Source organism: Dermacentor albipictus, chromosome 1 (assembly GCF_038994185.2).
Source record: "Dermacentor albipictus isolate Rhodes 1998 colony chromosome 1, USDA_Dalb.pri_finalv2, whole genome shotgun sequence".
In the NCBI taxonomy this organism is placed as follows: domain Eukaryota; kingdom Metazoa; phylum Arthropoda; class Arachnida; order Ixodida; family Ixodidae; genus Dermacentor; species Dermacentor albipictus.
Window position 1 is genome coordinate 281844166 of NC_091821.1, and position 22758 is coordinate 281866923.

The 22758-nt window shown below is 48.1% G+C and overlaps 1 protein-coding gene and 1 pseudogene across 4 annotated transcripts in view; both read left to right on the forward strand.

Moving 5' to 3' along the window:
• The window catches only part of Vps8 (vacuolar protein sorting 8), a 962017-nt gene that overhangs the window by 642372 nt on the left and 296887 nt on the right, over positions 1–22758 (forward strand). For all 4 annotated transcript variants that reach the window (XM_070531351.1, XM_070531354.1, XM_070531353.1 and 1 more), the window contains one exon: positions 9297–9381. In XM_070531351.1, the coding sequence (XP_070387452.1) occupies positions 9297–9381 (85 nt within the window). The remainder of the gene's footprint in view (positions 1–9296; positions 9382–22758) is intronic.
• LOC139054956 (uncharacterized) lies at positions 3508–6692 on the forward strand (annotated as a pseudogene).

The following is a 22758-nucleotide window of genomic DNA, read 5'->3' on the forward strand; positions in this document are numbered from 1 at the left end:
GCAGCCATCTTCCATAGACCCGCCGTGGTTGCTCAGTGTTTATGGTGTTGGGCTGCTGAGCACGAGGTCGCGGGATCGAATCCCGGCAGCGGTGGCCGCATTTCGATAGGGGCGAAATGCGAAAAGACCCGTGTACTTAGATTTAGGTGCACGTTAACCCTTTGAGGGTTGAATTATTTTGAAAAAAACTTTCCCAGGTGGTCGAAAACTTTATTGCGGATCTTGAATGTACAAAATGCATAAAGTCGGGAATAAATACTAAAAAATAATTAGGAACAGTATTTTGGTGTCGGCATCACTCAGAACTGCAAAATGTTCAATAGTATTTCCGAGCGTGGTACTCCTTAAAACATGGGTCTACGCACAGCGCCTTATCGCAGTCGGCACACCTAAAATGCGTATCTGTTCTCTTGGAGCGAGGAGTTGTGTTGGCACACATATGACATCTCTGCATGCGGCTGCCTTGGGAAGAGGTCTGATGCACCCTCTCATGGAAGCGCGTTGCCGCAGAGAGCGAGAATACCTCGTGAGCGGTGGTGATAAACAAGCTAAGAGCAGTGCCAATCAAGATAGAAATCAACTTCCGCCGCCTCTGTGAGAGCGTGCCGACAAAGAGAAAAACCACGTTTCGCGCGCGTCCGTTGTGATCACGCGGCGAAACCGAAACCGCCAAAGGGGCGTTGCCGCAGTCTGAGCGACGCGCTGAAGCTAGCAATCAGTTCTGTTTATCTCCCCAAGAAGGTAGCACAAATTTCAAATGCTTTTTGTAAGTGCTAAGAAGTGGCAGCACCTCACGGTGAGCATGCATCGTCATTATGGCGCGAAATTTCAAACGGAGGGTAGGAACCGTACCCGTACGGCAAAGACTTTGCGGGACAGAAAACCGCCGCCGTACATGTACGGCAAAAACCTTCAAAGGGTTAAAGAACCCCAGGTGGTCGAAATTTCCGGAGTCGTCCACTACAGCGTGCCTCATAATCAGAAAGTGGTTTTGGCACGTAAAACACCATAATTTTTTTTTTTAATCTTCTGTAGACTCAATCCCATTGATAGGTTGAAGACAAGGCATTTTAATCATGCTGACTCGAGCTGCGAAGCTCTGCTAGTCAGCAGTCCCCATTCTCCTCTCGCATCCGACCTCACACTTCTTTTCATGACCCGCATGGTGCTTGTGGTAAAAACATCAAGATTACTGCAGAATTTTGTACTGAATACCCACTCCATACAACTACAACAAAGCTGCTTTACCCACTTGATTGGCAAAGATATTGCAAAGTGTTACATCCACAACAACACCCACTGTCCATGTTCTGTTCCAGGGCAAAGTGGGCCAGACCTTTTACTACCCTGTTGAATGCATAATATAAGAAATTTGGGTTTCTATAGTGATAGGAGGGAGTCAGGAGGGATTGCAGGCCAGCATAATCAGCAGCAATGGAAAGCATCATGGAACAGTCTTGACTGTTGTTCCAAACACGGTCACAATATCAACAACAGAGTCGATGACAAACAAGGAAGTGTTACTTACATGATTTCGTTGCTCATAATTCATTGGTTCTAAGTGCGAATCGGAGTATACTATCATACTAATCGTAAAAGTATACTATATACTAATTGGAGTAAACTAAATCACCACATCGTTAAATGCCTTGAGTCCAAGAGAGCCCATCAGTAGTGTGCCTTGTTTTATACACACGAAAATGTGTGTCACACTATTCTCACACTGCTGTAGCCGCACTTTGTGTGCTCCCACTTGTGACATGCGCTAAAGCAATTGCACTATCACAACACCTGCATGCCTTGCAGTGCAGTACACTGAACGATGTTGCGGTTTCACTATTCAGTGACAGGCTTGTTTGGTGACAAATAGTGAAGATATTGCATGTGAAGCAAAGGTTGTGCGAGTCAGGTGGTTGTTGAGAGTGTAATAGTGTTTAATTAGAGCTGAGAAGCACCAGATCAACAGCAGCCTTGCAGCAGCAAACAGCCTGAGCTCTCTTGCAAATCACAGCACGGGTCGTCGTTATCCCCGAGCTGCTATCGGAAACATGAGGTGCGTCTGCTTCATTACATTGGCCCCGGGTGGGAAATGGAACTATCCTGACGACTTAGAGAGCAGAGAAGATGAGGGGCTCGAAATAAGGCTTCAGCCGGCTAACATGCATTGTCTCGTGACCTCGACAATGAAGGTCCAGTGATGGTGTGACGGGCTCAACGATACAGTTGACAGGGGAGGAGGCGTTGATGATCCGGTACAGACCGTGGTACCGCGCAAGTAGTTTAGAAGAAAGGCCGGGCATGTGAGGCAGTATCCATAGCCAAGCAAGGGAACCAGCAGGGAAGGTGGGCATGGCCTGATGACTGTCGCGTATTGTCTTCTGACGCCCCTGATCCTCGCTGGTCAAAGAATGAGCCAGCTGGTGGCAATCTTCAGTGTATCGGGCGACCATGCGGAAATGCTTTTGCTTATGGTAAGGAGCTTTGTCAAGGGTGCGACACTAAAGGCAAAATTCTGCACGAAGTGTCGAAAATAAGAGCACAGGCCCATGAAACTTCGCAAGGCCTTGATAGATGTGGGCTTCGGAAACTTGGTGACTGGCAAAGCTTGTCGGGATCAGGAAGGATGCCGTCTTTCGAGACGTGGCCTAAGACAGTTAATTTTCGGGCAGCGAAACGGCACTTCTTGAGGTTGAGCTGTAGGCCAGCTGAAGTGAGACAGGTCAGGATGTCATGTAGACGGGTGAGATGGGTCGGGAAATCCTGTGAGAAAGCAACTATGTCATCCAGGTAACATAAACAAGTCTTCCACTTACGTCCACGGAGGATGGTATCAATTATGCGCTCGAAGGTAGCGGGAGCATTGCAGACCCCGCAAGGCATAACGTTAAACTCGTACAGGCCATCGAGAGTGATGAAAGCTGTCTTTGGGCAGTAAGCGTTAGCCATGGGAACCTGCCAATAGCCAGAGCAGAGATCTTGAGACAAGTATTCGGCACCTTGCAGACAGTCAAGAGCATCGTCGATCCGGGGCAGCGGGTAGACATCTTTTCCTGTAATCCTGTTTAGGCAGCAATAATCGATACATAACCGAATTGTGCCATCTTTTTTGCTCACTAGAACGACAGGTGATGACCAAGGGCTTTGAGAAGGCTGAATGATGCAGCGCTGCAGCACGTCATCCTCTTGTTCCGCGATAACTCGGCGCTCTTCTGCGAAAACGCGATACGCATGCTGCTGCAAGGGGGCATGGGAACCGGTGTTGATAGCATGAGAGACACTTGTCCTGTGACCCAAGTGTTATATTCAGTTTCGTTATTCATTTCAGTTCTTTATTCCCCAGGGGGCACTTCTGTTCTTCATTATACATTTGGTTGTATATGCTAAATAAACGGCTTTTTACTTCGGGACGGCTGGAGTCTAACTTCCACCTTCGGTCAATACCACATTGGCGACGAGGATGTCGTGAACGTACCCCCAGCCCCGCTGCGCCGTCCGTATCCGACCACCATGAGCTTCACCGGGCTTGTTCCACCACCGTTTTTCCTACCGACGCCCGGCCGTCCCTCATTGCCATGGGAGCAATGGGAGCAGATGTTCAACGTGTACTTGCTGGCATCCGGAGCCGCCGCATTCAAGCCGAAGCAACGCAAAGCTATTCTTTTGCATTGTTTGGGGGCGGAAGGCCAGCGTATTTATCAGGCGCTACATGCAGGTACCAGCGCCGCAGCACCGGCCGCGCCAAGTGCCGCAGCACTCGCCGATGACAAGTATGTCGTGGCCCCTCCTGACGAATACGACTCTGCACTCGCCGCATTACGCAACCAGTTTTCGACGTCGCGCAATGTTATCATCGAGCGTTATCGCTTTCACCGCCGCAGCCAACACACAGGCGAGTTCGTTCATGACTTTGTTGCCGCTCTACGGGAGCTAGCGTCACATTGTTCGTTTGCCTCGCAAGATGATGCTCTGCGGGACCAATTCGTTGCCGGCGTAGCTTCCACTCGCGTACGTGAGCGGTTACTGCTCGAGGGTTCTACACTTTCATTCGAGAATTCTGTTCAAATTGCACTTCAGTTTGAGCAGGCGGCTGAAGAGCTAAAGGAGCTTTCTGCTTCGGTCGAAGCAATTTCATTGCGGCAGCGTTGAAAACCATCGTCGCATTCTTCGAAAAAAAGGAATTCACAACCAGCAGCCACCTTAGAGCAGAATTTAACGAGGAGCGCGGGCGGCTCACGTGCGCCGCAGCGGAACCGCCCCCCTCAGCGGAACCGAGAACAGACTAGCCGCTCCGGCTCGCCACTTTGTTTCCGATGTGGCTCGCGGAACCACATCGCGTCAGTGCCGCAGTGCCCAGCGCATGGCGAGACTTGTTCATTTTGCGGTCGCAAGGGCCACTTTTAAAGGGTATGCAACCGCAAGCTAACCCAAATGCATGGTCGAGTCCGTGAACTTGAATTTCATGAAGATGTTTCGTCATGCAGCAGTGCTGAGGAAGTTTTGACTGTGCAACGTTCCACGCGTAGCGGAATTCATATTCAAGTGCAAGTCGCGAATGTCACTTTGACATTCCTTGTTGATTCAGGGTCGTCTGTTTCAATCCTGTCGGAAAAGAATTCAGTCGATATTTTCAGTGTTCCGCTTCTGCCTGCTCCGCATGTTAGTCTGTTTGACTACTCTCAACGGCCTATTCCAGTGCTAGGTTGTCTCCAGGCAGACGTTCGATTTAAAGGCCGCACAGCGTCGCTACGTTTTTATGTTGTTCACCGAGGTACAGTGCTCACGGAATGAAATGGGACACGGAGCATTTAGTAGAATCCTACATATGTGCAAAGTACGCGAGAGCACCATGTCATGTCGCTAGGAATTTGGTCACCAAAGGTGACGAGGACTCCGATGTAAGTGTACGCGCCAGAATTACGTCGATGTGACACGAACTGCAGCTGGTTCAAACGAAAGTATGCACATTACTTAGCCCTAAATTGTAGCGTTTCATTCCGTGAGCACTGTACATCTCTGATCCGTCTAGACGGCATTAAAGCCTTGGATCTTCGCATTGAGGGTTCTGCTTTCAAGTGCTTATACACGTCCATTGCTCCGCAGCCGACTGTTGTTGACCCGCTATCCTGTTCTATTTCCACACCGTCAAGCACGCAACCCCGTAACAAAGCTGTTCTGCCAGCCTGCGTGACAAAGGAGGAGTTCAGGCAGGCCGCCCTCGACGACAGTTGCCTGGAAACCGTCAAGTCATTCGTGCTGAGTTCCTGGCCGCCAAAGAAGTTCATACCAGAAGAGGCGAAACCATTCTACGCCATTCGGGAAGAACTTTCTGTGTTCGATAACCTGCTTCTGCGTGGAGAGCGCCTCGTTGTTCCGTCCTCCCTCACGGCTCAGATCATCGGCACCGTGCACGAGACACATCGGGGTATCACGCGCACGAAGGCGCGACTGCGTGAGCGGTTCTGGTGGCCACGAATGGATCAGCAAGTGGAAACGGCAGTAAAAAACTGCCATATCTGCCTGGAGGCAGATAAGTCTGCCAAAGCATCACCAGCGCCGTTGCAACCTGTTGAATGGCCTGAGCGACCATGGCAAAAGCTTGGCCTAGACATTGTTGGTCCTTTGGAGCATGCAGCTTACAACAGCAGATTTGCTATAACACTTGTTCACTATCATTCTAAATGGCCAGAGGTGTATTTTTGCAGCGAAGTGTCCAAGAGCACCGTGAAAGACTTTTTAAGAAGTGTTTTTGCCTGTCAAGGTTACCCAGAAGAGATCGTTTGTGACAATGGACCTCAGTTCACTTCGCGTGAGTTCATAACTTTCCTGCAAAACAGAGGCATCAGTCTTTCACATTCTTCGGTATACTACCCCCAAACCAATGGGCAAATAGAACGTTTCAATCGCACATTGAAAAACTTCATTCAAGTCTCACTCCTCAAAAGACGACCACTCCGACAAGCTGTCACAGAATACCTTGCCATTTACCGCTGTACTCCGCACGCCACCACCGGGGTCGCCCAGCAGGTCTGCTGCATGGTAGAATGCCCCGAACCAGGCTGGATATTGTGGGTTTCTCGGCACCAGCATTTGCGGAAGATCCAGCCAAGGAGTTGACGCGACTTCGTCAAAGGGTTCGGCGTCAGCAGCAAAGCAGCAAACACTACACGGACAAAAGGAGAGCCGCCAAGAACACGAAGATAGCCGTGGGCGATTTTGTCCACATCAAAAAACCGTCCGTTCGGTTCAAGGGAGACTGCGCCTTTTCGTCACCAACTGAGGTGCTCAAGAGGAGGGGACCAGCCTTTTTCCGACTTGGAGACGGCCGTACGTAGAATGCCTCCAAGCTTTCCAGGGTTCCAGAGAGGGGCACCTGGGAACCAGGCCCACCTGCCACGCCGCAGCCGCGGTCTCCTGATGCGCTGCAGCCCACCACGTCGCAGCTTCCTGATGCGCTGCAGCCTGCCACGCCGCAGCCGTGGTCTCCAAAGGCGCTACAGCCTGCCACGCCGCAGCCGCTGTCTCCCGATGTGCTGCAGCCTGCTGTGCTACAGCCTCCTTCTCCTAGTACGCAGGCGCTGTCTCCTGGCATACCACAGCAGCAGTCAATGAGCCCGTCGCCTGTGCGACGTCCAACGCGGCCGACCGGAGAGCGCCGGCCACCGGCCTGGCTCCGAGACTATCAGACCAATTAGTTCGCGGTCTGTCATTGTGTACATAGGTTGTAAATATGTCTAAATAAGTACAGTGTGCATGCTTTGGGGTTTTCGTTACTAATACTTACTAACAACTAACCACTAGAAATAAGGGAGGGAGTATGTTATATTCAGTTTCGTTATTCATTTCAGTTCTTTATTCCCCAGGGGGCGCTTCTGTTCTTCAATATATATTTGGTTGTATATGCTAAATAAACGGCTTTTTACTTCGGGACGGCTGGAGTCTTCCACCTTCGGTCAATACCACACCAAGGATGGTTCGTTGCAGTCGAACGAAGAAACGAACTTGTTCAGCACAGTAAGATGTTAGGTGCGATGAGATGGCGAAAGGTCTGCGGCAATGGCATTGTCGAAAACTGCTGAAGGTGCTGTTGATGAGACGGAACTTATGGTGTCCAGATGTAAACGGGTGGTGCCATTGTGATCGTCAAGGTCTTCAATACACGTGACAGCTTGCACAAATCCTAAGGTCTCACCATGCAGTATGGTCACAGGGTACCAGTGCGGATTACAGATGGGTATCAAAGCGGATTGAGACCTAACAGTGAGGATGGCGAATGGGAGAAATAAGTCCTTGTGGTGAGCAAGCATGTCAGATGGCGTAAACGCCACGGTTGAGTCTGGCACGGCAGTACACGACAAGGTCACAAGCACCGACATCTCCGGAGGTATATCAGTATTATCATCAACGAAGACTTTGAGAACACTGAAGTCGGTGCCGACCAATGGCGAGTCACATAGCGGCGAAAGGGCCACTTGCATGTGAGAACAATTGATGATGGCACTATGACGTGATAGGAAGTCCCACCCGAGGATGAGATCATGAGAACAGGATGGTAACAAAAAAAACTCAATGATGTACAAAACGTCTTGGATGACTACACGGGCGGTGCATACAGCTGTAGGATGAATGCGTTGCACGCTAGCAGTGCAGAGTGCCATGCCAGATGGAGAGCTCGTGACCTTTTTCAGCCTGCGACAAAAATTTTCATGGATGGCTGAAATGGCAGCCCCGGTATTGATAAGTGCTTGGGCGGATGCTCCCTCGACATGGTTGTCAATGACATTCTGCGAAGAAAATTGAGGCCTTAGAAAGTTCGATGAGCTTGCAGTTCTTGCCTCTGGAACTGTACTAGTCAGTTTCCCTTGGCAGTAGGTAGCCATCAACGCATAGGTGATGGCGACCATCGACATGGAGAAGGAGAACGGCAACTGTCTGAATGGCGGTCGCGATTGAAGGGTCTCAGTGGCGAGCCAGCGGCATATTGGCAGCGTATCTCGACGACAGGATGTAGTGTGTAGGGAAACTGGTCAAAGGCATCATGGTGCTAGGACATGTTACGACGACAAAAGCGCGCAATGTGACCAGTGGTGCCACAGGCGAAGCAAATAGGCATGTTGTCTGGACTGTGCCACGTGTCGGCTTGACAAAGAAGTTGGGGGGACTGCCATGGAACGGGAGCAGGGGGAACCCGGTGCCTTGGTAGTGGGAGGGAAGACGAGGGTTGCGGTTGCCATGCGACAGTGGCAGCATTGTTGAGCGGCGAAGGTGTGACCCGCGACGGGTAGTCGCCATAAGAGAGGGGTCCTGTCGGAGATGCGAATAGCGGCAGGCGAGTCGGCATAGGAGAGCGGTGCCGTCACAGGAGGTGGAGGGCGAACAGGGGCAAGTACGTCAGATATTTGGGCACTGATAGCTTGTTGCATGGCCGGAGTCAATGTTGGGGCAGGCTCCTGGGTGGGAGGGAGCAATTGTTTAATTGTGGTGTTTAATTAAAGCTGAGAAGCACCAGATCAACAGCAGCCTAGCAGCAGCGAACAGCCCGAGCTCTCTTGCAAATCACAGCTTGGGTTGTCGTCGTCGTCCCCGAGCTGCTATCGGAAACACGAGGCGCGTCTGGATCATTACAAGAGTACGAAGTTTAGTAATCTCATACATGAGTTAGCACATACCTAGGACATTACATTTAGTTTGCCTCTTCAGTCACTGTGTCAGGCTTCTTTCTCCTTACACATGCTTTTTCAGTTTACTCAAATTTTGGTTAAATCTTTTCTAGTAGTGACATTTTCAGACCGCTATGAGCACATTGAGGGACTTGACCATTTTGAAGCACTAGCCTTGCAGTGATTTTTTACATGTTTTGGAAGCCTCAAACAATGCAATTTCTTTAGCAACCTTGTATTACTATTGTTATTTAGCCTGTCAATTTTTATGGCTCTGCTACTAGCTGCAAATCCTTTCAGCTCAACTTGTTTGTTTTTTGTGTGTTTGGATACCATACACCTTGCCCAACTTTTTACACCACATGTTGCATAGAAAGTACACCCTGGAATTAAACTTTTAAACGGTAAAATTAATCTGTGGGCTGAGACTGGCATCTTTCTTAGGCACTACCAAGTAAGTTGACCAGGATCTGTAACTTTGCATTTGTTTGATGCATTTCACCTAGTGACCAGTCCTGGTGACAGGCCAACAAGAAACGTAAATACTCTCGGAGCTGATATTCAAGTTGGGTCCTGTTACATGTATACCATGCCACTTCGTGAGAAGCTCATGTGCACTTATCTTGTGTACCATTGCAGTTACCGGGTGTGTGAGCACTTGTATGAGAAACAGCACCTGTACCACAAGATTTTGCTGTGCTACTTGGATGACCCTTCCCGCAAGGTGGGCTTTTTGGACACAAGCCGAGTGTGTGCGAGTATTTCATGGTTGTATGCCGTCCTTTATTTCTTGTCTCTTTGGAATGTTTAATTAATGCAGTATAGTGAAGAGTGATGTAAACCTGCTTGGCAAAGGAGAAACATAGCAAAATAAAACAGGCAGTAGTACAACGACTAAACTACTTCCAAGGCCTATACTGGTCCCTTGTCCACAATGTTGGGCCCAATAGGTGTTTGTTCATGCCACCTGAAAGCAAGCATCTTCTGTGCCAATCTGCCCCAGCAATTTATAGCTTCATTACTGAAGGTGCTTAAAACAGATGCGCTCGCCTTAGCTACATTCACAATGTGTGTGGCCATCTAGCTGGAAAGACTGCCACGGTGGTGAAAGACACTGCAAATTGTTGAAAAATTTAAACTGTTTGTCATGGATGAGGTGGACTGTGTCATGATTTCCTTTAGCACCTAACCCGACTTTGCAGTGAAATGTTGCCAGGAAGCTCTGTTACAGAATCGTGCCTCATACGGTGTGGTTGATTTATCTAATCTTTTGGATTTTCGCCTAGAAAGTAAATACTTTGTCTACAATAACAAAAGCCCTTAGGACTGCCAAAAAAAATCTGTATCCATGCTCCAGCCTTGTCCTGTCATCTAAGGTTGTGATCATTCAACGCAGCCCCTTCATTCGTTGTCAATATGTCGATGCCTGTTTCTGTAATAAGCTACCTAACTATAATAACTAAGCAAATATAACTAACACACTGAACTAGCTAACCAAATATAACTGACTTATCCAACTAGTAACTAGACATAGTGAAAATAGACACAGCCGAATGAAAGTCTGTGCAAAGAAGGCTACTATAGGGGAAGTGGGCGACATCAGTCATAAAACGGTGCCATGTATAATTTAAACCCAAACCCAAAGTACATTAAATTATTTTGCCAAAATTTCCTGTTGCATGTTCACTCTACAAACACGCTGAAATAATGTGGAACAGGTGCCTTTGCTCATGAAAGATTTGCATGATCGCGCAGCCCTGTTATGCGGAGCAGCAGACTGTTCACCTTCTACTTACGCCAGTGCCTCTGGTGCCACCTCCTGTCCCTATATGAAACTTTTGGGGAAGTTTCATGACCAGGTGAAAAGTATTGAAGGGCCCTGCTATAACTGTTCGGTTTTCACCAGTAAGGAACAATGTCAAACAGTGTGGAGTTTGCATGTTTCACCCAGCACTTCACAACATTGTGCAAAATGAAAGACCCATATGCATAGAAGTATGATGCAACAAGTGTAACACAATAAATATTCAATGATATGAGACTGTAAATGTGAGAAAATATTCTGCATACTCATCAGCATGCTAAGAATGCAACAAGTAATGAATACAGTGTAATAAATAAACTGCAACTCACAGCAATGTTCACCCTGCGCACATCACACATGTCCACTGCAGCTACACTGCAAGGCCTCAATGCAGCAGAGCCTCAGGGGACGACACAGGCTGTATCAGTCTGTGTCAGAGAGTTGCAAAGCCAGGTCAGAGGCTTTGGCATCCTCTGTGGTCGGCTTGCTTTCGGATCGGCAGTGTAGTACAGTTGCGACTACAAGTAACTGATTTTTATGTCCCGCTCCTACCATTTCCCTCCCCCTTGTTGAAACACTGTATGGCACCCTGTGCTGAGGAGGGTTGATCCTGGAACAGGAACATCTAACTCTCCCTCTGAATTGCGGAATGCTTTTGCCTGTGTGGAATCTGGACAGAATGCCTAGCCAACTGCAGACCTGTAGTTGAAGTATTGAAATGATTAACCAAGTCAGCATAAGAGTGTAAGAATTCTCTGCCTGATACCATCTCATAGCCGTCTATCGCAGCATGAGATGTCGAATTAGGGATACGCATTAGCTTTGATGTGCGAATTCCCTTTACTTCTGTCGCTTAGCAAAACTGTAGAAAGTCTAACCTTTTCCTTAACTGTAAGTGGCTTACTGCATTTGAATAACCTTCTCTTATGAAGCTTTACTTTCACCGTATCTCCTACTTTGATCTGAGTCGGTTTGGCCCCTCTACGCTCATCCACATACAGCTTAGTCTGTTGCTGCTTCTGATTGACCTTCTGTCTGACTTCTGTAGAAGAGGTATTCTGCAAAGAAGATGGCTGAGGCCTACTGATGTCTAACTTTCATCCTACTTGTCGATTGTGAAGTAACACGGCTGGCGAAATACCAGTTGTAGCATGTGGCGTAATCCTGTAAAAGCCTACAAACTCAGTAGTGCTTCTATAGACATCTTTCCCTTCCAGCTTAGCTACTTGGATGTGTTTTTTAAGAACATGATTAAACCTTTCTATTAACCTGTTTGCCTGCGGGTAAGTTTGATGAGAAATAATAATTAATACCTGTGTCATTGAAAAAGTCCTGGAATTGTTTAGAATAAATTGTGGACCATTGTCTGTAACTATGGCTTCCAGTAGTCCTTCTCTACTGAAAGCAGAAGTCAGCAGCTGAATAACTTCATTTGCAGAAATGGATTTTGTGGAGAGTACTTCAGGCCACTTAGAAAAGTAGTCTGTCAATGTGATGACATAAGTTGGATTTGGATCTGTACTCAATGGACCGTCATGGTCTGTGCCCAATTTTTGCCATGGCCCTTCAGGCCACTGTACTGGCTGCAATGGAGTTACAGTGGGACAGTGGGTTTAGCTGACTTATCAGCTAATTGACAGATATGACATTGTTTTACAAACTCTTCCATACAGCAGTCTAGCTGGGGCCACCAATAATGCTCTCGGAGAAGCTGTTTAATGCGGACAATACCCTTATGAGACTCGTGTGCTAACTGCAAAAAAGTAGGTGTTAACACATTAGAGAGGACTATGTGTTTGCCCCGCATCAGTAATCCGTCTACAAAGGATAACTCCTCCTGTGCATGAAAGTATGACATGAGCTATGAGTCCAGAACTTTTTGTGGGGCCAACCCTTAGTTTATGATCGATGACTCTTTTCAATGTCTCATCTGTAGCAGTAGCTGCCTGAACTGTCTGTTCGTCAACGACTGTCGTAGCCAGTGAAACTACTACTTCCTAAACAATCGAATTGGAGTACAGCAAGTGAAGTCTGGACAATGCATCAGCTACACAGGTTTCTGACCCTTTGCGATACTCTATTTGGAAGTTGTAATAGAGCAACCTAGCTGACCATCTGGAGGTGCAGTGAGGTTGCCTACCCGAGTCACCAGCTGCTAACAATGGTACTATAGTCGGATACAACTTTAGAAAAAAGGGGAGGCCCGACCGAAGCACGACGTCCGGTTACCTCCGTGACTAAAATAATCCCTCTCAAAAATTGTGCTTCTGAAACACGCAATTTTCAATATAAATAAAGAGTCTTGTATTTTGATGACTGGTTTAGTAGAGCTCTCATGTGCTGCAGCACATGCCGGATCGCGACAGAAAAATAACCCCGTGCCTTCCACAACGCTGCCCGTTTCTGCTCTTTAGCTTCATTGTAAGTGACGAAAGTAGAAAGGGCAGCTCTGCATGGCTTTTGCACTTGTTTACATGTACACGGCAACTATACTACTCCTGTTCCGAGCTTCAAATGAATCATTTGATATTGAACAAGTGCTTATATAAAACAATGCATTTATCACAACCATTACAAACTCAAGATGCTCGGTGTCAGCGAAAGCACAGTGTTCAAGGTGAGGAGTGAGGTCAAAGCTTCGCATATTTCTGGTGGCAAACTGTCGACGCCGTCACGAAAGCGCCCAAGAAATCCGGAGAAAAGAAGACGCAGCACGAAGTATTACACGTTGTGCGCGCCGAGCTCGTGTGCACGATTTCTTTCGCCGCAACGAGATACCGACGGTCGTGAAGATCACTAAAGAGTTCTTGAAGCGTATATGGTGTTATGTTTGTGCCCTGGGATTTGCCTGACGGAAGGCCAGTGCTATGGTGCGTCTACTGTGGAGGCAGCATTCATCCCCGCATGGTGCCTGCTTTGGGCACACGACTACGTGCAGGGCTCGGGTTTCCTTGCGGCTGCGCGTCGTCCACGACTGAAGCTGCCACCGGATCACGGAGTGCTATTCGGCCCCTCCCCGTGCCGGCAGCAATGCAACACCCCCCCTCCTTTGTCCGGCGGCGCCCACACCACAAACGACTCCCGCTGAGTTTGGGAAGGTTTCCAAAGGAGGGCTGTGTTTCGACCCCGTGCCTTGCAGTTGGTTCCCTTTGTCCTATGCGGGCTATAAAATTTCCCTGGCGCACCATTCTGACCAACCGCTAGATCGGCCCGACGCCGCAGCGCGGTTCGAGGAAGCACCGGCCACCGAGAGCGGCGTTAGGACCACGGAGGCATCCCAGACCCTCTCTCTCGACCTTGTTTCGTCCTTAGGGGCTGTCTGGGGAATCTGGGGACTGAGGGGTGTTATTTAAGCAGCTTGCAGCTGCTCTGTTGGTCTCTCTCCTGATAACCACCACAACATGTAAACATTGTATAAAGAATTCTTCGCCGAGAAAGATCGAGATCTCCTCGTCTCTGACTCTGCGTGAAGTGGGGTCCAGACCTCCTGCCGGCCACACATACCTTCGCACACGCAAAAATGGATCTCCCATCACTGAAGCGGTGAACTGTGCGTCGCCTGCTTATCGAGATCTGATTCAAGCATGAGAAGAGGAGCCGCAATTCGCTGCTTATCGACCGGGATGACATCGCTGAATGGTGGAATCGCTACCTTCTTGACGTGGAGCGCTACAGGCAGAAGGCCGAAAGATCTTTTTCCTAGACAAGACATGGGTGACGGCGGGACACATAGGGTCGATCGTGTGGACAGACATCGTGGTGAAGAAGCGCGGACGCCTATATGCTCGAGCAAATGGCCTGTCGACGGGTCTGAAACAACCTTCTGGAAAAGGCCAGCGCCTGATTGTGACGCACATCGGCAGCGAGGATGGCTTCATCGACGGCTGCTTAGATAGATTCCGTGGCCAAAAAACAGGCAACTACCACAATGAAATGGTTGGCAATCGCTTCGAGGGATGGTTTAATGATGTTCAGCAGAAGTTGCCTGCTGGTAGCTTCATTCTTTTGGACAATGCACCTTACCATTCCCGGAGAGAAGAGAAATTGCCGATGACAGCTTGGAAGAAGGAAAAAATACAGGAGTGGCTCAAAAGCAAAACTATCACCTACCACGAAAGGATGGTTAGAAAGCAGCTGCTTGAGTTGGCCACGCTTTCTGAGCTACATCGTAGGCAACGCAGCGGAAAGGGTGGATGCATTGTACTCAGGCTGCCACCGTACCACTGCGAATTTAATCCTATCGAGCTCGTGTGGGCAAAGGTGAAAAATGGCATCGCTGCGGGCAACGGAGACTTCAAGCTGTCCACAGTCGAAGACGTCTTGAGTGGAAAAAAATCAAGCACGTAACGGCAGAAGACTGGAGGAAGACCATTCACCACGTGATGGACCTGGAGGTAAAGTTGAGGCTTCATACGTCTGGAAGTGACCGTATCCAACCCATCATCATCCAAGTGGGTGAAGATGACAGTGAAGAAAGTAACTCCGACTGCGAGCTGTCCGGCATTGAGCCACTCGATGAAGCATAACAGCTTCTTATTAACAAAAGAACAGCCCTTATTAGGGCTACCAAAATTTTGCTGGTGGGTTCGCAGCAGCCAAGCATTCTCCCTTGATCTCTCAAATAAATAAGCAGTTCATTTGGTGACATATTTCTTTTAATCGAAGCCCAATTCTGAAAAAGCATCGTCCTGCACAGATCATGCTCAATATAAAATTTGGCATGGAAACATGCTGAAATGCTGGAAAATCTGAATGCAAATACAGTTATTAACCCTGAATAACTATGTGGGGCCCAAAATGCTCATTCGGGCAGCCACTGTCCAGCTTCACACGAAAAAGCAGTAGTCAACGTGAAAGTGACAGCCACTCTTAGCATCCTGCACGCCAAAGCATATTGTGCTTTGCGTGCAGTTATGCTGCACCTATTGTTTTTTCCAGCCCATCGAGATGAATAATGCCAATGTCAGAAGGCCCAAAATACTCTATTGGGCAGCCACCTATGAGCATGACGGGCCCTGTGATGAAATAACAGTCGTCTGGGCACGCTTGAAAGGCACCTTTAGTATCTGCACTTCAAAACGCAGCCATGTCGTAGCCATTGTAGGTGAAACAGCAGTAGTCAATGCGAAATTGACCGCCACTTTTAGCAGTTTGCATGCAAAAGCACATTCATGTGGTCGCATTCATTTTGGTTACCTGGCCCAGGCAAGTTTTGCGAATAAGAACAATGATCAAACATCATTAGCTTAGTTAGGCCCAGAAAACTAATTCGGGTAACTATTAATAACAGTAGTCGAGGGCACGCTTGAAAGGCGCCATTAGTAGTCTGCACGTCAAAGCGCAGTCAAGCTGTCGCCACTGTTGGTGAAATGGCAGCAATCAACGCGAAAATGACAGCCACTGTTGGCAGCTTGCATGCAAACACACATTCATGTGGCAGCATTGCTTATTTTGGTTACCTGGCCCAGGCAAGTTTTGCAAATAAGAACAATTATCAAACATCATTAGCTTAATTAGGCCCAGAAAACTAATTTGGGTAGCTATTAATAGCAGTAGTCGAGGACATGCTTGAAAGGCGCCATTAGCAGTCTGCACATCAAAGCGCAGTCGAGCTGTCGCCACTGTTGGTGAAACAGCAGCAATCAACGCGAAAATGACACCCACTGTTGGCAGCTTGCATGCAAAAACACATTCATGTGGTGGCATTGCTTATTTTGGTTACCTGGCCCAGGCAAGTTTTGCGAATAAGGACAATTATCAAACATCATTAGCTTAGTTAGGCCCAGAAAACTAATTTGGGTAGCTATTAATAGCAGTAGTCGAGGGCACGCTTGAAAGGCACCATTAGCAGTCTGCACGTCAAAGCGCAGTCAAGCTGTCGCCACTGTTGGTGAAACAGCAGCAATCAACGCGAAAATGACAGCCACTGTTGGCAGCTTGCATGCAAAAACACATTCATGTGGTGGCATTGCTTATTTTGGTTACCTGGCCCAGGCAAGTTTTGCGAATAAGGACAATTATCAAACATCATTAGCTTAGTTAGGCCCAGAAAACTAATTTGGGTAGCTATTAATAGCAGCTAGTAGTCGAGGGCACGCTTGAAAGGCACCATTAGCAGTCTGCACGTCAAAGCGCAGTCAAGCTGTCGCCACTGTTGGTGAAACAGCAGCAATCAAAGCGAAAATGACAGCCACTGTTGGCAGCTTGCATGCAAAAACACATTCGTGTGGTGGCATTGCTTATTTTGGTTACCTGGCCCAGGCAAGTTTTGCGAATAAGAACCATTATCAAACGTCATTAGCTTAGTCGGGCCCAAAATACTCATTCGGGTAACTATTAATAGCAGTAGTCGAGGGCACGCTTGAAAGGCACTGTTCGCAGTCTGCACATCAAATCACAGTCATGCCGCAGCCATTGCTGTATTTGTTTATCTGACCGGGCAAGTAACACCAATGTAAGCACAATTATTCACCCTGAATAGCTCTGCTAGCATTGTTTGTACTAAAATATGCTGAGTGAAGTTGAATGTGTTTTATTGAGGCAATTATTTCATTCACAAGCCATCGGCATAGTGATGGACAGCCAGGTTCAGACAATGACATTTGTGAAGTAATAAATGGTGAAAGTTGCAAGAACTCTCAGTGCACTGCTTCGCTGGGCTCCATTCACTGAAAAATGTCTTTGCAACGATGAAAGCGTCAGACAGGAATTACTCCTCACTGCACGTTATTCGTGTTGAAAACTTTTACCATCATATGTGATAGGCAGCGAAACCGTCTGTTTACTAAGACTGAATGCATGAAAAATGCAACAGCATAGAAAGATGTTGCTTCGCAATATGCAGCCTTTCATGTGCACTTCTGGCGAGCTGCCACACGTACTGATGCAGAGGTAAGAATGAACAGAGGTAAGAGGCAAGAATGAACAGAGGTAAGAGGCAAAGTTGGTGTGCAACCCACATGATGCTTTTAAGAAAATGTATCTCTAAACCTTTCTGTTTTCATAGGCGATCAAAATTTGTTTTGAGCAAGTTGGTTAATCACATTGAAGCAACAACACAAGAAGCAAGGACAGAAAACACAGCGAGTATGCAGATTGAGAAGACGAGGTAGACCAGTGAGAAAGGTTTTAATAAGATGGAAGAGGCCAGCCCTGCAGTGTACAGGAGTTAGTGCTTTGAATGAGATTCGTTAATGAAAATGTGTAAAGACTTTGCTGAAAGAAAACTAGTAAAAACAAATGCTAATATAAAATAAAAGGACAGAAATAAGAGTATGCGCAAACATGCATGGAATCAGACACACAAACGCGAAAACTAAGAAAAACTCAAATATAAAGAAATGTGGGAAATAAAAAAAAAAGACAGATGCAAGAAAACATACACAAATTTACAAACAGACCTGGGTAGAGGTATTATAGGAGCGGGTTCACAAGCTGCTGTGCCTACCTTCTCGCATGCTTTTTTTTTTAACCTTTCTCTTAACACTGTCTTTGGAATTTTTAATTGCTACATATCACAAGAATCGAAAAGCAGCGCGAAGCTATGTTGTGGGAAACCATATTGAGCGCTGGCAACACAATTTATGCGTAACTGTGCCACAACACGCATTCTACAGCTTGCGCGCGCGGTGAGCACTGGTGGAAAGCAATCAATCGACGGTGCTACACAACGCTCGAGCACCGCCGTTAGACGCTCGGCTATCTCACTGCTGAAAACGATCATTCACGCTAAGTTGACGGCGACAAATCTTTGCGTTGGAGGCTTCTTTTGCAAATATTTTCTTTTGAGACGCTCGTAGGTTTGTTTCACGCACGCACGCTTGTCTCATTTCTCCTGAGAATGGTTTTGCTCCATCACTTCACCTCGTCCGACGTGAAACGCAGCGACACAGTACACGAACACACCCGCCGCTGACAGTAGTCACCAGACTTTGGCAAACTTTTCTCATCGTAACTTCACTCGGGAGTGAAATAAAACAGACATAGAGCAAACAGGCAGGATGTGTGTTTGCAGCGGTCGCCGTGGGATGCTGTTTCCAGGCAAAGCGTAGTGCAGCGTGAGCGTTGCTCGCTGCAATGTTTCTTCGCCGGATCACAGCTTGGAATAAACGCACGCGGCACAAATGCCGCATCGTAAGCTCACAGTAATATTTCCGGCATGATAGACAATCGCAAACAGTTTGGGAATTCACTGTGACGAGGCGTTGACGCGCACAGCTGACGCGACTTGTTGGTCCAGTTCGAAGACCGGGCGGCCATCTTCTCCGACGGCGGGATCACCGGCCGTCCGGCGCATGACGTCGGTCCAGAGTGCGCACCCATTGGTGGATGTTCATGTGCATCCGCCTCGGAGGAGTAAACGCCCCCTTTTTTCTAAAGTTGTATCCGACTATAGTGCTTGGTGATCTGTTCTAAGAATAAAGTGCCTTCCCCAGAGGTAGACATGCCATTTCTCACATGTGAATAGCCATGCCAGAGCTTCTCGCTCCCCAACCTAGTATTTCCTTTCAACAGCAGTTAGTGTTCTTGATGCAAATGCTATGGCTTGTAAGTGAGAATTATATGGCTGCTGCAGCAGAGCACCCAACCCAACATCAGAGGCATTCATCGTTACAACTACAAGCAGTGAAGGGTTGAACGTTTTTATCACAGGAGTGCATGCGAGGTGAGCTTTCAGCTGTTCAAAGCTCCATTGCGCTTCCTTCAACCATGAGAAGTTTTGCCCTTGTTTGAGCATGCTTATAAATGGGTCAACAAGATCTGCGTAGTGATGCAGAAATTTGGCTTAGTAGTGTGCAAGTCCGAGAAATGACTGGATAGATTTCAAGTTTGTAGGAGGATGAACATTCAGTATTGCTTTGACTTTGCTGTCCATTGGCGATGTGCCTTCTGCTGAAATCTTATGTCCCAGGAATGTCAATTCCCTAACTGCAAAGACCCATTTCTGATTCAACTTCATTCCCCTCTGCGATATGCAGGCTAAGACTCTGTTCAAATTCGTGTCATGCTTAGACTTGGAACTTCTCAAGACAAATAAGTCATCCAAATAATAGACTACATTGGTACATCCTTGCAAGATATTAGACATCATCTTTTGAAAAACAGCTGGCACAGAAGCCACAGACGAAAACACTCTGTCCAATCTAAGCAACCCCTCATGCATAATTGAAGTTAAGTCTCGACTAGAATCTTCTAAAAGAAGCTGATTGTTGTATTTAGTTTCGTTATTCATTTTAAGTTCGTTATTCCCCAGGGGGCGCTTCTGTTCCTCATTATATATATTGGTTTTATATGTTATATAAACGGCTTTTTACATCGGGACGGCTGGAGCCTGACATCATCTTCGGTCAATACCACATTGGCGACGAGGATGTCATGAACGTACACCCAGCCCCGCTGCGCCGTCTGTATCCGCCCGCCATGATCTTCACCGCGCTTGCTCCGCCACCGTTTTTCCTTCCGACGCCCGGCCTTCCGTCATTGCCATGGGAGCAGTGGGAGCAGATGTTCAACTTGTATTTGCTGGCATCCGGAGCCGCCACATTCAAGCCGGAGCAATGCAAGGCTACTCTTTTGCACTCTTTGGGGGCGGAGGGCCAGCGTATTTATCAGACGCTACATGCAGGTACCAGCGCCGCAGCACCGGCCGCGCTAAGTGCCGCAGCACTCGCCGATGACAAGTCTGTCGTGGCCCCTCCTGACGAATACGACTCTGCACTCGCCGCATTACGGCACCAGCTTTCGACGTCGCGCAATGTTATCATCGAGCGTCATCGCTTTCACCGTCGCAGCCAACACACAGGCGAGTCCGTTCATGACTTTGTTGCCGCTCTATGGGAGCTAGCGTCACATTGTTCGTTTGCCTCGCAAGATGATGCTCTGCGGGACCAATTCGTTGCCGGCGTACCTTCCACTCGCGTACGTGAGCGGTTACTGCTCGAGGGTTCTACACTTTCATTCGAGAATTCTGTTCGAATTGCACTTCAGTTTGAGCAGGCGGCTGAAGAGCTAAAGGAGCTTTCTGCTTCGATCGAAGCAATTTCATTGCGGCAGTGTCATCAACCATCCTCGCATTCTTTGAAAAAAAAGAAAATTCACAACTGGCAGCCCCCTTTGAGCAGAACTTAACGAGGAGCGCGGGCGGCTCACGTGCACCGCAGCGGAACCGCCCCCCTCAGCGGAACCGAGAAGAGAGTAGCCGCTCTAGTTCGCCACATTGTTTCCGATGCGGCTCCTGGGACCACATCGCGTCAGCGCCGCAGCCCATGGCAAGACTTGTTCGTTTTGTGGTCGCAAGGGCCACTTTCAAAGGGTATGCAACCGCAAGCTAACTCAAATGCAAGGCCGAGTCAGTGAAGTTGAATTTCATGAAGATGTTTCGTTATCTAGCAGTGCTGAGCAAGTTTTGACTGCGCAGTGGAATTCATATTCAAGTGCAAGTCGCGAATGTCACTTTGACATCTTGTTGATTCAGGGTCGTCTGTTTCAATCCTGTCGGAGCAAGAATTCAGTTGATATTTTAGGAGCGTTCCGCTCCTGCCTGCTCCGCATGTTACTCTGTTTGACTACTCTCAACGGCCGATTCCCGTGCTAGGTTGGTTCCAGGCATACGTACGGTTTAAAGGCCGTACAGCGTCGCTACGTTTTTGTTGTTCACCGAGGAACTTGTCTGATCGGACTTGATGGCATTAAAACCTTGGAGCTTCGCATTGAGGGTTCTGCTCTCAAGTGCTTATACACGTCCGTTGCTCCACTGGCGACTGTCGCTGACCCGCTATCATGTTCCATTTGCACACCGTCAAGCATGCAGCCCCATAACACAGCTCTTCCGCCAGCCTTAGCACATGAGTTCAGTTCACTTTTCAGTCCCGAGTTGGGTCTTGCTAAGGGGTTCATGCATCGCATCAAGACGCGGCAAGCCATGCACCCTGTAACTTAGAAGCTTCGCCGTCTGCCGTATTCTCTCCGGTCACCAGTATCAAATGAGCTTCAAAGGTTGCTGAGCCTTGACATCATCGAGCGCATCGATGCTTCTGAATGGGTGTCCCCCATTGTTGTTGCTGTTAGTAAGAAAGATGGTAGCATCTGGATATGTGTAGACCTTCGAGAGCCGTACAAAGCTGTTGTTCCAGACCGTTTCCCATTGTGCCACACAGAGGAGCTGCTTCACGCATTTGTAGGCGCTACACACTTCTCAAAACTTGACTTGGCTTCCGCTTACCATCAGGTTCCCTTGCACCCTGACAGCAGGGATCTGACAGCTTTCATCACTCATGGCCTTTTCCGTTTTAAAAGAGTTTGCTTTGGGTTGGTTTCTGCCCCAGCGGCATTTCAGAAGATGATGGCGACAATCCTTGACCTCTGCCCTGACGTTTTGTTCTACATTGATGATGTCATCATTTTTGGCAAGACCACAGAAGAACACCTTTCAAAGTTAAAGACCGTGCTGCAAAAGATCAAGAAGGCAGGTCTGAAACTGAACAACAAATGCCTCTTCGACATTCCAGAACTTGCGTTTCTAGGGCACAAGGTCACTGCATGTGGTATCTCACCACTTCCAGAGAAGGTAGACTCCATAGTTAACACACCAGTGCCAACTGATGTTCCCACCCTTCGTTCATTCCTGGGTCTCGTAGAATACTACTCCAAGTTTGTTCCACACTTGGCACTAGTGGTTGAGCCTATGAGAGTGTTACTTCGCAAAAATGAGCCATTCATCTGGTCTGCTGAAGCAGACAGCAGTTTGAGTACAGTCCTCCAGATGTTCAATCCGTCATTGCCAGTCATTGTGTCGACCGACTCGTCCGACTGTGGGCTGGGAGCAGTCCTGGAGCAACAAAGTGGCCACGAGCTCCGCACAGTCGCTTTCGCATCTCGTACACTGTTGCTTGCGGAAAGAAAATATTCAGTCGGCGAACGAGAAGCTCTTGCGTGCATTTGGTCATGTGAGTGATGGCTCACGTACCTTTGGGGTCGCCATTTCACAATTCGAACAGACCACCAGGCACTGGTTTTCTTGCGTTCGTCACAAGGACATGGAAGACGCCCACTCCGAATCGCACGCTGGAGTGCTCGACTGCTTTGCTACAATTTCACTGTTGAATACCGCAAGGGATCCCCAAACACTGTAGCAGATGCACTTTCTTGGCTACCAGTACCTACCTCGGAGGCAGAGATTGCTAAGGAGGAAGAAATTATCTCGTTCATTGAGCCAGCCTGCGTGACTAAGGAGAAATTCAGGTAGGCCGCCCTCGACGACAGTTGCCTGGGAACCGTCAAGTCATTCATGCTGAGTTC